The sequence below is a fragment of the Portunus trituberculatus genome, chromosome 46 (genome assembly GCF_017591435.1).
Source record: "Portunus trituberculatus isolate SZX2019 chromosome 46, ASM1759143v1, whole genome shotgun sequence".
Taxonomy (NCBI): domain Eukaryota; kingdom Metazoa; phylum Arthropoda; class Malacostraca; order Decapoda; family Portunidae; genus Portunus; species Portunus trituberculatus.
In genome coordinates, this window is record NC_059300.1 from 15,093,204 (window position 1) to 15,112,825 (window position 19,622).

At 44.1% G+C, this 19,622-nt stretch overlaps 1 protein-coding gene across 2 annotated transcripts in view; it reads right to left on the minus strand.

The window, feature by feature from the left end:
• LOC123520112 (transcription factor SPT20 homolog) overlaps positions 1-19,622 on the minus strand; it is a 44,101-nt gene that overhangs the window by 11,992 nt on the left and 12,487 nt on the right. For both annotated transcript variants that reach the window (XM_045282033.1, XM_045282032.1), the window contains exon 2: positions 993-1,570. In XM_045282033.1, the coding sequence (XP_045137968.1) occupies positions 993-1,538 (546 nt within the window). In that variant the 5' untranslated portion in view covers positions 1,539-1,570. The remainder of the gene's footprint in view (positions 1-992; positions 1,571-19,622) is intronic.

Below are 19,622 nucleotides of genomic sequence, written 5' to 3' on the forward strand. Positions count from 1 at the left end.
TTATTATTTTTATTACTATTATCAATATTATCATTATTATTGTTATTGATAATAATAATAATAATAATAATAATAATAATAATAATAATAATAATAATAATAATAATAACAATAACAATAATAATAGGACGAAATAGAGGCAGAATGATGATAATGGCGTTGTAAAATGTTGTGTGTAGCAAGGCTAAGTACAGGGCAGGCAGAGAATCGAAAATAAAACAGGGAGAGATTGACTGACTGACTGATTGAAGGCACCACAACAACGGATTCATGTGGCGCCGTATTGGGATGGAAGGTAGTAGAAAGGAGCTGGTCTTAGGGGAGTGACAGGTCAATTATGTATCTGCCCCCATGCACACCCATCACACCGCGCCGCTACCTTGACACCCTGCATGGTATGACCCTCACGCGATACTTAGACAGATAAATAAACCTGGTGGAAACTCTGCCTTAATAAATATAGTGCGAAGAGCAAGCAAGGGGAGAGGTCAGGTTTCCGAATCATGGTTCTTTACTCCTTGAAGTGGCAGCAATAAGGTGAGGGGCCGGATGAAACGTACGGGCATCCGTGTACAGTGTGTGTGTGTTTTACTGTTTGATCTGTTTGATCTGCTGCAGTCTCTGACGAGACAGCCAGACGTTACCCTACGGAGCGAGCTCAGAGCTCATTATTTCCGGTCTTCGGATAGGCCTGAGACCAGGCACACACCACACACCGGGACAACAAGGTCACAACTCCTCGATTTACATCCCGTACCTACTCACTGCTAGGTGAACAGGGGCTACACGTGAAAGGAGACACACACAAATATCTCCACCCGGCCGGGGAATCGAACCCCGGTCCTCTGGCTTGTGAAGCCAGCGCTCTAACCACTGAGCTACCGTGTGTATGTGTGTGTGTGTGGATCTAACAAGTGTTGTCACTGAGTGTGTACACATGACGGTGCCGCCACCAGTGTGGTGCGGGGCGAGGCATAAGACTGCTTACATACCTTGTTTTGCTGAAGAGGGGTCGGGGAGACCGGGTGCTGCGGCATGGGGTAGAAAACCCCGGATTGGGGCCGCCCGTCTTGTGGCGTTGGTGTCATGTTCCGGTACTGTTGCTGTGATTGTTGTTGTTGTTGCTCCTGTTGCTGCTGCTGCTGTTGTTGTTGTTGTTGTTGCTGGGGTGTTGGTGATTTGAAGAAAGGAGTCATATTTTGATCTGTGCGAGTAGCGCTATGTTGAACTGCCTGCTCTGCTGCCTGTCGCTGTTGCTGCTGCTGCTGCTCCAGCTGGGCAGCAGCCATGTGCAGCGCTGGAAGCACCGTGGCAGCTGAAGGCGGTGCAGCACACGGCGACCCTGAACGTTCGGTGCCCATACTGAGGCGCCGCAGCTTGAAGGGTGTGGGCGTGGAGCGCGGTGAGGCGACGGCCGGTGGAAGGCCCTGCAACCCCGGGGTTGCCACGGGGGAAGGGAGATTGGCCGTCTCCGGTACCCGCAGGGGAGAGTCCCCCCGTGGGCACCAGGAGCGAGGCCGGGTGCCACGTTGTGACATGGCTGATGTGTGCTGCTAACCCATCACCACATCTGCAACACACAAACAAACACTCACTCATTCCGAGTTGGCAAGCACTTACCAACATTTAAAATATTTTATTGTACTTGTGAATCACCTCATTTTTTTTCTTTGTTTTTCCTAAGGATGACTTTCAATATTGTAATAATTGCTAAATATTGAGAGGATATGTCTGACATCACCAAAGGTAAGAAGAATATAAATGAGCTATTCTTCTTGATCATATTAAGAACTATTGGTGGCATTACAAAGGTAACAGTGGCAGATCGCCGCTGCGCTAATGTTCTGAAGGAGAGCAAGCATCTTCCTCCAACAGAAGGAAAGGAAGAGAAGGCGAAGGAGGGTTGGAAATTTAGATCACTGGAGGATATCAGACCAGATAAAATGGTGCCATGTAACGTCCTATTGATCATAAATACTCAGAAGAACAGCACTAGGGAAGCACTGGACTGTCAACACTGAGAAGCAGCGTACGGAGTCATTGCTCGCCCCGTACGAGGGTGGCGAAAGGGAACATTTTCACCGCTGTCTCTGGAAAGCGCCTTTGACCTCTGCTCAGAGAAACATGCCAAGAAAGCATCTCGGCGGAGCGAGAATCCATCTGTTGTCAGACACAGCAAGAGGGGAGGAGGGAGCGATGATGGCCACAAGGGGCTGTCGGCGGGGGCTGCGGGGGTCTGTCGGCGGGAGCGGCGGCTGGTCATAAAAACGTCACCAACAGGGGCCTTGGCTCCCCGCCCGCCCTTGTTAGCAACAAGTTACGTGACCCGGCCAATTTCCTTCAAGGTCGCCGACAAAAAAAAAAAAAAAAACAGTAACACCAAACTTAAGCAAACACAACCAGAAACCAAGTAAAAAACGTTGGCCGGCCTACCCCGGGGAAGTGTTATAGGTGCAGCCACGTGTCAGATGCGCACAGCATAAGTGAAATATGAAAAATATAAGAAACAAGAAATAAAGATATATGGAAGTATGCTAGTTCGCCAGTATGGGGTGTGTAACAGTATCCAGCCATAAAAGAGATTAGGAAGGGCAGGAGGGTCAAAAGGTCATGTAAACATCCGGTGGTAGTGTTGTCGTCTTGGATGTTGTTCGTACCACACGTGGAGTTCATTTGAGCTTGTACTTGATTGGTGAATGGTACATTCTGAGGGGCGTGTTGTGTGGGTCAAGACACGCCCCATAAGTTCCTGAAGGAAATTGTAGAGTTTTGGGGCAGAGAGAGAGAGAGAGAGAGAGAGAGAGGAAGCAGAGAGGACAACCGCGGTTCTAAGCGGGCCACCCTCGGCTGCATAGCTGAGGGCGGCGTTTTGTACTTCATATATAACCAGTAAGTGGAACTATAAGTTGTAATGCAGTCTTTGAGGTAAATTAGAATGGAGGAAGAAGCATGATAGGAGGTTTAGGTATTATGTGGTATTAGTTTATTATGGTTTATGTGGTTGTACTTTGGTTCATAATGACGTCGTTATATACTTGCGTTTTCATCTATGAGTAAGGGAATTTGTATACGGCTACCTACGTATGTGCATGTGTGTTGCTCTGACGAATAAGTTACATAACATATTTACTAGTGTGTAATTGTGTACGAAGTTAACGTGGTTCCATGTATGGGTACCAAGAGAAAGAGATTATTTGAGGGAAGTCACTTGTGTGGAGATATCAATATTTGTCATTATATTTCGGTGGTGTTACGTTGTCATTTTGTTGAACGGAGTCTGGTAATTATATGTGTATGGTAATATATTTGGTGGTACGTCATGTGGTTGCTTGCATTCATGTACCAAGTAAAGGTCATCCTTATATACGGGTAGCTGGGAAAAAGGGGTAATATTGTACGTACTACGTATGAGATTTACGGAGAAATAAAGCACCGGGTTCAGATGTTGTAATACGTTATGAAGATATTGTGGATGATGGTTGAAGTGAAATCCGTTTTGATGCGAGAATATCTACGAGATTAATGCAGTTCTTAAGGATGTTTGTAAGAGAAATTGTAATAATTGCAGTGGAGAAGGCAACAGAAAGAGTTGTGATTGTTACTTGTCGGCGCCGTATCGAACACCTTATGTATAGATATTAGTTTTGTTAATTAAAGATAGAAAAAACCTTTGACTATTTATAGCCAGTAGCTAGACAATTTGTGCAACGTCGTGCAACAGCTCGGAGCACGACACACGTGAGGCAGTGACCCGCTCTTTCTTGGTTACGTGAGGCAGTGACCTTTCGTCGCTCTGATTGGTGAAGCGAGGCAGTGACCCCGTGGTGGCACCTCACCAACCAAACACAACAAGATTGCGGCGTGCCTTCCACTGACAGAAGACAACAAGAGCAAGAAAGACGCCAGTCAGAGTCACTACTACCTGTCAGCAGTTAGTTCCCATTTAGCATTCAGGAATAAAAGAAACAAAAGCTTCACAATATTCTCGTTTCTTTTCACCCAAGTGCAACGTTTATATTGTCTTCTCAGTGGCAGCTGGACAAGGCGTGCCGGGACGGGTCACTGACACCGCCGCCAATAGCCTGTGTCTCTTACACTCAAGTTTTTAATCTTCATCGCCGCCAGCTTTTAACTTCCCCTAGGCCAATCTAAATGTGTCACGGAGGATGCAGGTTGTTCATGAACGTCTGGTAGGACTGGACACGATAACCCCGAATGTTCCAGATTTAGATTGCACTTCTTATATCAAAACCACGGCTGTCCAGCGCTTGGGTCTCTCCTAAGTGTATTTATTGACGAAATGAACACAATATCAAGAACATTTTCGCTATAAATTACGTGAGTAAATCATCACAACGTATGTGTGTGTGCGTGTGTGTGTGTGTGTGAGTGTGTGTGTGTGTGTGTGTGTGTGTGTGTGTGTGTGTGTGTGTGTGTGTGTGTGTGTGTGTGTGTGTGTGTGTGTGTGTGTGTGTGTGTGTGTGTGTGTGTGTGTGTGTGTGTGTGTGTGTGTGTGTGTGTGTGTGTGTGTGTGTGTGTGTGTGTGTGTGTGTGTGTGTGTGTGTGTGTGTGTGTGTGTGTGTGTGTGTGTGTGTGTGTGTGTGTGTGTGTGTGTGTGTGTGTGTGTGTGTGTGTGTGTGTGTGTGTGTGTGTGTGTGTGTGTGTGTGTGTGTGTGTGTGTGTGTGTGTGTGTGTGTGTGTGTGTGTGTGTGTGTGTGTTTGTGTGTGTGTGTGTGCGTATTACTTCAATTTTCAGGCTCTCTCTCACACACACAAACACACACACAGAAAAAAAAAAAAAAACCCTCGGTGCCATTGTCCCGAGGGCAAATTTTAGGAACATTATTTTTAGACTCACTCAACAGCAATGGGAAAGAGAGAGAGAGAGAGAGAGAGAGAGAGAGAGAGAGAGAGAGAGTGGTAAACAGATCCATAAAACATGAAACCGCAGCCAGCCAGTCAGTTAGGGAGAATGAGAAAGAACACGCGGAACACCAAAGGCTTGTTGGGAGAAATGTATACGTAGCAGTGGAGGACCCCACACTTGTGAAGAATGGGGAGAGGAGGAGGAGGAGGAGGAAGAGGAGGAGGAGGAGGAGGAGGAGGAGGAGGAGGAGGAGGAGGAGGAGGAGGAGAAGGAGGAGGAGGAGGAGGAGGAGGAGAACGAGGATAAAGTGTGAAGTATGAGGACGGGAGGGACCTTGGAGGGAGATGGGACAGGTGTGAAAAATGAGAAAAAGGAGGGAAAGACGGGAGGTACGGTAGGTGTACGGAGGACAGGCAAAGATGACAGAAATAATGTTTTACAGCTTTTTTTTCACAACAACTTAAACGCGTGCGGCAAAGACAGGTATGGACAACACATTTGCCAATTATCTATGTGTTGATTGTCCCAAATGGAATTGAGAGTGACAAGCTCGGTATTGTGGAGTGGGGTATGACAAATAGAGACCCCAGATGGAGAAATGGAAAAAGATAGAGGAATGGAGAAAAATGGAGTATTGGGGAAATACGGAGGAATTGGGAAAGAAGTTTGTTGGGATAGCTTGAAACGGACAGGTAGAGAGAGAGAGAGAGAGAGAGAGAGAGAGAGAGAGAGAGAGAGAGAGAGAGAGAGAGAGAGAGAGAGAGAGAGAGAGAGAGAGAGAGAGAGAGAGAGAGAGAGAGAGAGAGAGAGAGACAGAGAGAGAGAGAGAGAGAAGAATGCCTGAAAAATGTCTGTCCTATCTGGATGGGGAGATGAGAGAGAAAAGTTTGCTGTATGGAATGACTTGAAAGAAGTAAGAGAATGGAGAATGCTTAAGATGTGATTATCCTCATTTCAAATTAGAGACTCCAGCTGATGTATAATAAAGGAAACTATGATATCGTATACTCTTAACCATATATTTTGATGAGAAAAAAAAATTTGCTGGAATGTCTTGCAGTAAACCAGTGGAGAGCGCCTGAGAAGGATCTGTCCTGATAAAGAATCAGAATGTCATACTAATGTTTGATAAAGGACACTATGACATCCTATACTCCTCTGGAAAGTGTCTGTGCTGATGAGAATTAAGAGTTTCATAATGATGTGTGAGAAAGGAAACTATGTCATCCTAGACTCGTGCTATTCCTACTGACTAGCACGCGGTAGTATACTAAGTGTACAGAACATGATAAGTTATATAAGTCTATATATATTTTAGGCAGAGTGGTCTCTTCGCATGAGCTGAGAGGTGAACACAACCCAGAGTTCGTTCACCGCTGGCCGATCGGAGCCTCGCCAAGGACCACATAGTAGATGCCCAGCTAAACATTGACAAATTCATTGTTTTATTTGTTCCTATAATTTATTTGTCCAAAGAGAAATGACGATATCAGCATTTCAGATAAAAAAAAAATACTCTACAGTTGAAAAATTAACACGTAATTATTACTATTTTTTGTTTTATTCTTTTGCGTCGCATTTTAATGTTAAACTTAAGCTTGGCATTGTCTTAGCTGCAGTTTGCTGACCACAACTGTTTATCAGTCTTGATGTCAGGCATTCAGTTAAGCTTACTGTACGCGCGTTAAAACTTTATTATACTTTTATTCTACACCAGATTAAACTCCATTTAATAAACATTTCCTTTCCTCCTTGTTCACATCTTTCATCTGATTACGATTATTATCTTCACTGATCCTGAAAGTTACGAGACACTGTCAGTTGCGTGCAAATATACTTCTGCGTGAAACTAGTAACTCTTACGCTCCCTCTGGCAGCATTACGTATTACTGGTTAACTCCCCAATGTTTACTGCTGCACGGAGCACTTCAGTCCTTAAGTTCATATACTTAAACACTTCTGCACCGCACCTCCTCTACTTTTCAAGGCCTAAAATTGATACTATACGGGTTTTTAGTAGTATTTTTACAGTTCTACTGACATATTAACAAAGCTTCTATATTATGAACAAAAGAAAATTCTATTACTCTATCATGTGGTCGCGATCTCAACCACTTTTGACTACCTCCCTCGCGCAAGGATGTGCGGCACGTGTGGCAAGCATGTACTAGTGCAAGACACCATGGAGAAGACGGAAGGAGGATAGAGAAATGACTGACTGCGTGACTACATAACTAGCTCGCTGGTCGTCTGAGTGGATGGGGTTCATAAAGACTTGATGGAAGGACGGATAAAGTGAACGGTTATCTGAATACATGGATGGACGGATGCATGGATGGAGGGATATTCAATTACATTAGTAAAATATATGCTTGTATAAAAAGATGAATGATTGTATGATTTGTTTTTACAAGAACGCACAAGGAAAGAATAACAAATATCCTGAAAGATATATAGTCAACTTTCTCTGCACTAACTACTGACTGAAGAAAAATTAGTTTTGAATATTTAATGTGATGATGCAGTATACAGCTAGATGGAGAGATGGATGGATGATTAACTCAATAGAATGGTGGAAGAGAATCTCTGTAACATTTCCTTCCCACCTGGATTCCTCAGCTTCCTTTCCTTCCCTTCACCACCACCACCACTACTACCACTACCATCATGGCCACCACCACAATCATCATTCATCTGCCACACGCATGACGGTGCCCTGCCAATACACATCTCATGACTCCTAAACACACACACACACACACACACACACACACACACACACACACACACACCCAGTGTGTGTGTGTGTGTGGTTAGAGCGCTGGCTTCACAAGCCAGAGGACCGGGGTTCGATTCCCCGGCCGGGTGGAGATATTTGGGTGTGTCTCCTTTCACGTGTAGCCCCTGTTCACCTAGCAGTGAGTAGGTACGGGATGTAAATCGAGGAGTTGTGACCTTGTTGTCCCGGTGTGTGGTGTGTGCCTGGTCTCAGGCCTATCCGAAGATCGGAAATAATGAGCTTTGAGCTCGTTCCGTAGGGTAATGTCTGGCTGTCTCGTCAGAGACTGCAGCAGATCAAACAGTGAAACACACACACATACTATACGTACACACAAACCACACGACCTTTCTGACGATACAATTTTCTTTCCTAAAAACGTAAAATAATCAAGACAACAAACAACCAACGGCAAACTAAAACAAAGCCAGTGGACACAACGGAAAAAAAAGACAAGAAACAACAAACACACACACACACACACACACACACACACACACACACACACACACACACACACATTATATATAAATACGATAAGACTATGAAGAGAGAGAGAGAGAGAGAGAGAGAGAGAGAGAGAGAGAGAGAGAGAGAGAGAGAGAGAGAGAGAGAGGGGGGAGGGGGAAGGAAGGTACGTACAAATGTAACAGACAAGATTTATAGTAGGCAGAGACAGGGCAGCGGTCTCGTTTTTCAGCCCTACACACACACACACACACACACACACACACACACACACACACACACACACACACACACACACGCACACACAACACAGCGCAGGGATCGCTTGGCAGCAGCGTGGTCGCGAGTGATAATGATCGTGTTTCATGTATATATAGAAATGCGGTAATGTCAGAGTGGTGCACCTTGCCAGCACGGGAGAGAGAGAGAGAGAGAGAGAGAGAGAGAGAGAGAGAGAGGGGCAAAATCCAAATGACATATTATAGACAAAGAAAACGTGTATAGCTGCCGTAAATCTATATTCACGGAAATACTCAAAGAAAATGAAACAAGGAGTAAGAATAATGTAAACAAACAGAACCACACACACACATAAAAGAAGGAACATTATAATCGAAGACGAGATGACTAAATGAAAGGAAGGATCAAACAAATACGCATATTGCTGGACTATATTCTATACTGCAACAACAGATTCAGAAGCAGCAACAGCCTCAAAATATCTAGAAATGAATATCTGGAACTTCAGTAAAGCAAGAATTGGCGGGGAAGGCACAACGAGGAAGGTAGGAGAGGAACGGACAGATCCACTGATATGTAAAAGATACATTAAGATAGATGGGTTCCTGTGTGTGCAAAAACTTTTATGAGACTCTTGGATAAGGAAGGGATATGAGTCTGAGGTAAATAAGCGAAATAAAGGAGAAGGATGTGGATGATAATGAGTCGATGTAAACAAAGGCAGAAGGACAAGGTCGAGAACCTTGTGACAGAAAAGATGAGGAAAACAAGGAGAACGAGGACAAGAGCGTGAAGAAAAGTTCCTGACTTTAACTAAACTAGATTGAGGCAAAATTGATGGCAGATACGATTAATGCAAGTGGATGGATGAGAGATGAAAGTGAAATGTGGAGAAATTAGTGCAAAAATTGGGAAGTGTTTTATATGGAAGGAAAGAGGGAGTGAAGTGATGAAGATGACCAATGGGAATAGCGAATGGTACTGTGGGTGGAAAGAATGAAGGAATAAAGAGCGGAAAATAGCCGAGAATAAAAAAAAAAACAGTACAGTGGAAAGAAAAAGGAGGAGAGTTAAAGAAGGAAGAGGATAGGAGAACATCAGCAAAGGGAAGAAGTGGAGAGGGAACACATTAACAATCCTTACCATACAAGAGAGAAAGACAAGAAGAAAGAAAAAAAAGAAGATAGAAATTTAAAAGAAAATGAAGGTAACATGGGAATTTAGTGGGAAAATAAGAAACATCACGAAAGGGAAGATGTTGAAAAGAAACAAATAGATATTACATACCCTACAGTACATTATGTCACGAAGACATGAGGATATACCATGATAACCTCCCATTCTATCTCTTACTTCCCACTCCACTTTCCACTTCCCCTTTTACCTCATCCCTCCTCCCTATTTATCCAATGATTCCAACGCTCACCCATCACCCATCACACCTTGTCACTGTTTCCTGTCTTCTGGTCACCTGGCTAAAAAACTGTTATTGTTTAGAGGGTGGTGATGGTGGTAGTGGTGGTGAGCCTACCTAAAGCAAGTTTCTCTAAAGTAAGGTCGCGTGTTACTCCCTTTGCAAGACATCTGGTGGCTGGCCAAGAGATCTAGGAAAAGCCCCCTTCCTCCTCCTCCTCCTCCTCCTCCTCCTCCTCCTCCTCCTCCTCCTCTTCCTCCTCCTCCTCCTCCTCCTTCTCCTTTACGTAGTCTTCCTCCATTCTCTCCTCCACCTTTCCTTTCCTTTTTCTTCTCACAGTTGTTCACATCGACGCTTTCGCCTCTGATGAGAGAGAGAGAGAGAGAGAGAGAGAGAGAGAGAGAGAGAGAGAGAGAGAGAGAGAGTAGAAGATTTTAGCCTGATTGACAGAAGGTATGAGGGAAACTGTGGTAACAAGCTGTTGTATGAATATATAAAAACACAGCATACATAGGGTTCGGACACTATTTTCAAATAAATCTAGAAGTATGCCGTTGTAGTAACGTCCGTGTTCACGGACACACACACACACACACACACACACACACACACATGGTGGCGTAGTGGATAAGGTGGTGAGCGTGGGATCGGGTAGACGTCCACGCGCAGGTTCCAATCCCACCATCTACCGCCCTGAAACTATGCCATTTGCAGTGGTTTAAAATTACCTACATGTCACCAGGATACCCAGGTTTTAGGTGGTTTTACCGAAGATGCACTTGGGTGGTGATATGAGCCCTAATATGGGTACCACTATAAATAAAATTGCCTGCGCCACTAATGGGTGGAAGCTTAACAGCTCTTCCAATACTCTTCAAGTACACCTACAGGCGCTATAGGCCAGGACATAAAAAAAAAAAAAAACACACACACACACACATACACAAAAGACACGTGTGTGTGTGTGTGTGTGTGTGTGTATTTCACTGTTTGGTCTGCTGCAGTCTCTGACGAGACAGCCAGACGTTACCCTACGGAACGAATTCAGATCTCATTATTTCCGATCTTCGGATAGGCCTGAGACCAGGCACACACCACACAACGGGACAACAAGGTCACAACTCCTCGATTTACATCCCGTACCTACTCACTGCTAGGTGAACAGGGGCTACACGTGAAAGGAGACACACCCAAATATCTCCACCCGGCCGGGGAATCGAACCCCGGTCCTTTGGCTTGTGAAGCCAGCGCTTTAACCACTGAGCTACCGGGTGTGTGTGTGTGTGTGTGTGTGTGTGTGTGTGTGTGTGTGTCCTTTGCTCCTTCTGATGTATGATGTAAGGAATGGTTGCTAATCTTGATATATACTCGCGTTTGTCTGTGGAAATATCTCTCTTCCTTTTCCTATCGGGCCAAGACACTGCAAATGAGGTCGAGGAGGAGGAGGAGGAGGAGGAGGGAGATATGGCAAAGCTGCATCTCATAAAGGGACACCTCGACAAACAGATAGATAAACAAGCAAATAAATAAAAAGCAGGAGCCGTAAGACAGACTGAGAGGAATGTCAGAAGGGAAACTACTGGCGCTGAGTCGCTACCCGCACAACACCACGGCATTTCTCTTCCTCTTCTTGCTTCTCCTTTTGTTCCTTTTTTCCTCTTCCTCATTTACTGTTAATCTTTCCCCCACTATCCCTTGCCCTCATCCTCTTCTTTTCCTCATGTATCGTTAATCCCTCCATCTCCTCCTCTTCCTCTTCCTCTTCCTCTTCCTCCTCCTCTTCCTCCTCTTCCTCCTACTCCTACTCCTCTTTCTACTACATTGTCTTTGATCACTTTTTTTTATGTTTTTTTTTTTGTGTGTGTGTTGAGAAACATGCTTTGTCGATACAATTGCTGCAGTATTTGTTTTTTTTTTTCCTCCAAGACCTTTTTTTTTCTCTCTTCCTCTTTCCCATCTATCTTCATTCCTCCTTTCTTGTCGTCTAGTTTTCTTTGATCACTCCGACTTTTTCTTTTATTTTATAGCAGTGTTTTTTTTTTTCTTAATCTATTTGTGAATGCTTTACCAATGTTAGTGTTTGCCCTTTTCTTCATTCTCCTCTTCTTCCTCTTTCCCATTTTTATGCATTTTTCTTTTTTTATGGGTACTTCTGTTTTATTGATTATATCTAGTTAATTCATTAGTTTATCAAATATCTTCATTTTCATCGTCTTTATTTACTTGCCTTTATTTTTTTTGTTACTTTATAATTGATTTACTTACACACTTATTTGTCTGTCTATTTATTTATCTTACTTTATTTATAATATTCTATTATCTCTGAAGTGATCTCAAGAGTAGACGCTATGTTGATAACTATTGCACATTTTAACCCTTTCTCTTCCTGTTCCTTTTCCTCTATGCCACTTGCACGAGACAGTCACAAGGACATACTTTGCCAGCGCGCCTACAAGTGATTATTTTCCTTCATCTCCGTTGTGTACTAGTCTCAGTTTGAAAGCTTTATTTTTCTTTCACTCTCTTGTCACGATCTCTCTCTCTCTCTCTCTCTCTCTCTCTCTCTCTCTCTCTCTCTCTCTCTCTCTCTCTCTCTCTCTCTCTCTCTCTCTCTCTCTCTCTCTCTCTCTCTCTCTCTCTCTCTCTCTCTCTCTCTCTCTCTCTCTCTCTCTCTCTCTCTCTCTCTCTCTCTCTCTTTTATTGCACGAACAAAATACTTTCAAGAATTTTTTTGTCCAATGAAGAAGACGAGAGCAGTGATAGATATGTGTGTGTGTGTGTGTGTGTGTGTGTGTGTGTGTGTGTGTGTGTGTGTGTGTGTGTGTGTGTGTGTGTGTGTGTGTGTGTGTGTGTGTGTGTGTGTGTGTGTGTGTGTGTGTGTGTGTGTGTGCGTGTGTGTGTGTGTGTGTGTAAGACTTAAAATTTAATGGGAGTAGATAAACACCATTATAAACTTTTTTGCACCAATTAGTCTGTCCTTTTCACGCTGTCTAAGTAACGAGGCTAAAGCGCAGAAGAATTAGTTCGAGGAAAGGACGGAGAGAGCAACGGAGGCGGGGAAATGAAGGAGGGGAAGGAAAAGTTAACAGTTGGATGGATGTATGGGGAAGAGGCAAGGCTGATAATAGGAAGGAAGGTAGTGAAGAAATGGAAGGAAGAGAAGAGAGGGTCACAAGATACGATGAGAAGATTAGATGATAAGCATACAGTATATTGGAGTGAAAAGAATATGCTTGAGTGAAGAAAGAAGGTACAATGATGAGAAGGTTCACGGAGTAAGGATGTAGGGAAGGACATACAGGAGTGAAGGAAAATACTGAGGTAAAGGGGAGTAAGATAGAGGGAGATGGTCATGCAAGGACGAGGGAAGAAGATACAAAGACCGAATTGAGGAAAATAAGGATGAGGAGAGGAGATTAAAGGGTGAAGGGAAGTACGTACAGGGGTGAGAGGCTCAGAATGCATGGGTGAAAGGGAGATGGTACTGGGGGAGAGGGGATGGTTGGGATGCAGGTCTCCACGGTGTTGGCAGGGTTGTGAAGCAGCTGAGCGAAGTATGTAAACAATTCTTCTCGTGACCTACCATAAATAATGATGCGTGCGGGCACGCACACACACACACACACACACACACACACACACACACACACACACACACACACACACAGCGAATTTCTTTTTTCTTAGTAATATCCTTCAATTCTTTCATTTATTTTTTCTCGTCACCTTTATCATAATCACTTAACTCTTTCGTCGTTAGGTCCTCCTCCCAATCTCTCCCTCTCACGCCAGCCTCGCCTTCATTAAATCAGCCGTCAAATGAATGGATGAATGAGCGAGTGAATGAACCAATATAAGGCAGCTGATGGGGAGCAGGAAGAGGAAGGCTGCACGAGAACCAAGGCTTGTGAAGTGCCAAATTACCTCGAGAAATACCATATAACCTTCAAAGAGCGACGCGTCCTTGCAAAGAGCCAAATTAACCTGTATAGTGCCAAATTATTTTGATGCACGCCAAGTGACCTTGATAAGTGTCATCCTGCTTAGTCGTAATCCTGCTGTCATGTGAGCCTGTGCTGCGAAAATCTCCAACGTCGAGAGTCGAGCAGACCCGGGCAGCGGCGCTTTGCCTCCCTGACCTTGAAAACTTCCATCACGTGACGGGGAGATTCGCTGCAATACTCTCACTAAACAGAAGGGCCTATAGGACTAAGGCAATAGACTCGCTGTGCCAGAGGCCACCTCAGGCCAGGCCCTCAGTGACACCATTACATCCGGCGCCAAAACCAACCATCTTACGAGAGCGTGACGTCACTTTGGCGTCTCAGTAGCACCACTAGAAAGAATCGGCGACGCAGAGGTTGAATGGGTCGTGTAGGCGATCCGTGACTTACGTACTGCACCTTTTTATCACCAATTCGAGACCTCGTGCCTTGAATATATATGCCTTGCTTCATCAATAAAGAGGATATATATATATATATATATATATATATATATATATATATATATATATATATATATATATATATATATATATATATATGTACTTAAGTGCACATATTGGAAGCTCAGCACACATAGGCTGGTCCGTGGAGACCAAGCAGCAACAAGAACATTCCTGTCAGTTCATAGACCTCAAGTGCCGGGTTTAGCATCAACCTTGTCAGGTCTCTGGCCCGCCGCCTTGCGCGTGGGAAGGAGGCCCAGGTTGCCTTCTAGACTAGCCTCCCTTCACAAACAGTGAGCATCGCCACCACCGCAGCGCGACACACACAAGTGACGAAGGGACGAGAAATATGGACGAAGATATGTAATGAGGCTGAGTGTGGAAGGTGTGCACAGAGGACCACGTGCACAGGCTGGAGAACTGAAGGAGGACGAGATCAGAGACGAGAGGATGAGTGGTGAGTGAAGTGAGGGAAGTGAGGGAGGCGAGGGAAGTTCTTCTGGCCCTATAGTGTCTCTTTGACGGGCCAACCCACCTGTTGCATCACTTCCTGCCACCCAAGAAAGCCCCAATATCCCTACAACTAACACCTCCCTTTCTTTCTAATCCCTCTGTATCCTCTCCCCTCACTACTCACGTCCACTCTCCTTGGCGCAACACTCCGCCTGAACCAAAGCTCCTCAATTATCTTGTGGAAATAAATGTTTCGCGTACTACTTCCGCATTTGTGTTGTCAAATATTTTCCGCCTTTTCTTCCTTCTTATCTAATTTCTCTTCCTTCTCCTCCTCCTCCTCCTCCTCCTTCCCCTTTTTCTTAATCTCTTTACATGTAGCTATCCTCTACACTGTTTTCGATGCTACGAATACATTATTCTTGTGACACTATAGCAATTGTAAAGAAGAAGAAGAAGAAGAAGAAGACGAAGAAGAAGAAGAAGAAGAAAGTGGTGGTGGTGGTGGTGGTGGTGGTGGTGGTGGTGGTGGTGGTGGTGGTGGTGGTGGTGGTGGTGGTGGTGGTGGTGGTGGTGGTGGTGGTGGTGGTGGTGGTGGTGGTGGTGGTGGTGGTGGTGGTGGTGGTGGTGGTGGCAGGTGGTAGTAGCAGTGTAGTAGTAGTAGTAGTAGTAGCAGTAGTAGTAGTAGTAGTAGTAGTAGTAGTAGTAGTAGTAGTAGCAGTAGCAGTAGTAGTAGTAGTAGTAGTAGTGACGGTAGCAATTCCATTTAGATGAACCAGTTAATCAATTACTTAAAGAACTAGAAATTATAAACACACAACTTTTCTTGACACTAATAAAACCTTTCTTTCTCTCCATTACTCCTTGCCCTCAGTGGTGCTGTTCCCTCGTGTGACCACGTAACTTCTGTACTACACCTATACTATTATAATGAAAGTAAGCGGAGAAAGGAAACCCTCCTCAGCCCTACCTACCACAAGCTGAAAATGCTACAGATGTGATATTGGAAAGAAAAGATCTTGATGATTATTTGCACAGGACAGAAGGAAAGAACGGTTGTGCACCACCACTCTTGGCAACAGGCGAAGAGGAGGAGGAGGAGGAGAGGAGGAGGAGTAAGAGGAGGGGGACAAAAAATAGAAACATAATTAATTGACTGACCGAAAGGTCCTACACCGACGCCATCATTAATAAATTAGTTTTCATCCATTGTTTTTTTTTTATAGCACCATACCAGAGACTCAAATCGATCCATTAATCTCCTGTTTGTCCTGTTGTTTCTCTTCCTAAGCAAGTAAGAAATGCAGGAACTTAAGGTCTTGTATTTTGATAGGCTGTTGATTCTTTTAAGGACTATATTCAAAGACACTGAGATGACTGATCGGGTTCTACTCGGCGTTCTTGCTGATGATGCAGAATCTTGCTAAGCTAATACATGAACACGTTATTGAATACCTGAGAATTTATAATGGAGTTTGTTCAGTGTATATTAGAGATAAATCTAGACATAAGACACAGAAGATAAAATTAAAGTATTATCAGTATTTGAAAGAAGACAATAGATAAAACACCGACACTAAAACCATCACTGCAATTCTGAAAACTCCGCTGAAAATCTTATGAGTTGCACTTCAACCTATCAAATGTAAAGCAGTGATTAGAATAAAGATAAGACATCGGAGTTAAAGCAAAAGTATCACAGGAATCATGAAAATCTCTTGAAAACCCCAATGTCCCCCACTTATGGCTGTTAAATACGTATACAGGTAACACACAGAAACATTAAAGAATACAGTCACAAAGGAGGGAGAGCAGAAACCATCAATTAAAACGAGGCAAAAACTTTCCAACAACACAGGGGCACAAGATCCATCACGAGGCGGCGGCAGGTAAGTGACACGCGAACACCTGGCCAGTTAACGAGCTTGATCTACCACCACCACTCACTCCATCACCGGCACTCGAACCCCCAACAAGATCCATCAGCGTCGAGGCAAAGGTTATGCAGCAACAAGAACATTCCATTCAGTTCAGGCACCTCATGCTCAGTTTAGCATCAACCTTGTCTCGTCTCTGCTGGCCTGCCGCCCCGAGCGTGGGAGGAAGATCGAGAGAGGGTTGGACGATTGGGTGGAGTGGGATGAGCTGTAGGAGTAGGAAGCCTGCTACTCTACCCTCACACACACACACACACACACACACACACACACACACACACACACACACACACACACACACACACACACACACCGCGTAGGGTAGTGGTTAGCACGCTCGACTCACAATCGAGAGGGCCGGGTTCGAGTCCCGGCTCGGCGAGGCAAATGGCAAGCCTCTTAATGTGTGGCCCCTGTTCACCTAGCAGTAAATAGGCAAGGGATGTAACTCGAGGGGTTGTGGCCTCGCTTTCCCGGTGTGTAGAGTGTGTTGTGGTCTCAGTCCTACCCGAAGATCGGTCTATGAGCTCTGAGCTCGCTCCGTAATGGGGAAGACTGGCTGGGTGACCAGCAGGCGACCGTGGTGGTGAATTACACACACAAGCACGCACACACACACTTATGTATCTCCTTCTTCCTCCTTTCCTTTCACAACAAAAGCGCACACAAAAAAAGACGCACGAGAAACGTAAAATGTATAAATGAATAAACAATAATAATAGAAAATTATATCAATAATAATCATAATAATGAAAATGAATTTCTATATCATAACGTCCTTCCTTTCTTCCTAGTGTTCCTTCGTAAAAATGAAATTAGCAGTCTTCTTTACATGTTACCCAGTTGTTTTATTTTCACCTGTTCCTCTAATGCCGACCACACCTGTTGCTCTGTCCATCCCTTCCCTTTTTCCTTACATCTTTTCCTCCTCTCCTTTCCCATAATATTCCTCCCTTTTTCTATCTTTATTCTTCGTCTTCTCACTTTACTTTCTCCTCTTTTTCTTTTCCCTTTCCACACAATATTATTCCTTTCCCTTTATATTCCTCATTTTCCTACCTCTACTTCCCCTCCAATTAAGTTACCTTACACATTCATACGTATTCTTGGCAGTGTACACTCCTATATTCCCCTTTATATCTTTTCCTTCTGGTCCAGATTTATGCACTTGGCTTTTCTTCTTTTTTATATTTAATCCATTCACAAGTGTTTTTTTTTTCTTCTTCATTCAGTTCATTCATTCCACAATTTTCCTGCCGTTCTCATGTCAAGACAATATCCTCTAGTATTATTCTTATTTTCATTCATCTACTTAATTTTCTCCTTCCTTATTCTTTTTATATGCATGTTGATCTTTATTTTCCTTGCCCCTTCACTATTCACATTCATTCCTCATTTTATCATTTCGGTTTACAACCTTTCCTTTCTACCTTCCCACAATTATCCACAGTACAAGATAAGGCAAGCTGTAAGAAGCATAAGAGGTGAAAAGTAGATACAACGCGAAAAAAAATGAAATAAAGATGTAAAAGGAGGGAGGATTAAGTACAAAAAGGACTTGGTAAGATATCATTTTGGCCTACACAAATAGAAACAAAGGAAGATGGAACTGGACTGTTATAAAGAGGGTTGAGATGGAACGGAGCAGAGAGGAACTGGAAGGGACTAGATATGAATATGGTGCTATTTCATGGATGAGAGACAACGGAAAAGTGGAACGGTGAAGAGAGAGGTACTAGTTAGAAATATGCTGTCATTTTGTGGAAAAGAAGGACAGCAGAACAATGGAACAGAGTTGAGGCAAGTGGAAAGGAGAGGAAGAGGTGAAAGGAAGTGAGATTAAATGGGCACAAGTTGGAACACAATGAAACGAAGCTGGGAATAGTAAAAAGAATGGCGGAGATGGAGTAAGAGAGAGAGAGAGAGAGAGAGAGAGAGAGAGAGAGAGAGAGAGAGAGAGAGAGAGAGAGAGAGAGAGAGAGAGAGAGAGAGAGAGAGAGAGAGAGAGAGAGAGAGAGAGAGAGAGAGAGAGAGAGAGAGAGAGAGAGAGAGAGAGAGAGAGAGAGAGAGAGAGAGAGAGAGAGAGAGAGAGAGAGAGAGAGAGAGAGAGAGAGAGAGAGAGAGAGAGAGAGAGAGAGAGAGAGAGAGAGAGAGAGAGAGAGAGAGAGAGAGAGAGAGAGAGAGAGAGAGAGAGAGAGAGAGAGAGAGAGAGAGAGAGAGAGAGAGAGAGAGAGAGAGAGAGAGAGAGAGAGAGAGAGAGAGAGAGAGAGAGAGAGAGAGAGAGAGAGAGAGAGAGAGAGAGAGAGAGAGAGAGAGAGAGAGAGAGAGAGAGAGAGAGAGAGAGAGAGAGAGAGAGAGAGAGAGAGAGAGAGAGAGAGAGAGAGAGAGAGAGAGAGAGAGAGAGAGAGAGAGAGAGAGAGAGAGAGAGAGAGAGAGAGAGAGAGAGAGAGAGAGAGAGAGAGAGAGAGAGAGAGAGAGAGAGAGAGAGAGAGAGAGAGAGAGAGAGAGAGAGAGAGAGAGAGAGAGAGAGAGAGAGAGAGAGAGAGAGAGAGAGAGAGAGAGAGAGAGAGAGAGAGAGAGAGAGAGAGAGAGAGAGAGAGAGAGAGAGAGAGAGAGAGAGAGAGAGAGAGAGAGAGAGAGAGAGAGAGAGAGAGAAGTAGAGCGTGAGAGAGAGAGAGAGAGAGAGAGAGAGAGAGAGAGAGAGAGAGAGAGAGAGAGAGAGAGAGAGAGAGAGAGAGAGAGAGAGAGAGAGAGGGTTGGGAGAGAGAGAGACGGTGTATTGGACGCCGGATATAGCACACTTAGCACAGAGAGAGAGAGAGAGAGAGAGAGAGAGAGAGAGAGAGAGAGAGAGAGAGAGAGAGATTCTGACTGATGATGAGAGTTCGTCGTTTGTAACTAGTAAAATAATGGTGATGATGGTAATGATGATCACCTTACAACCTTTCAATATGAAAATAATAGTACGATGTAAATAAACACCAGAGAAGAAGAAGAAGAAGAAGAAGAAGAAG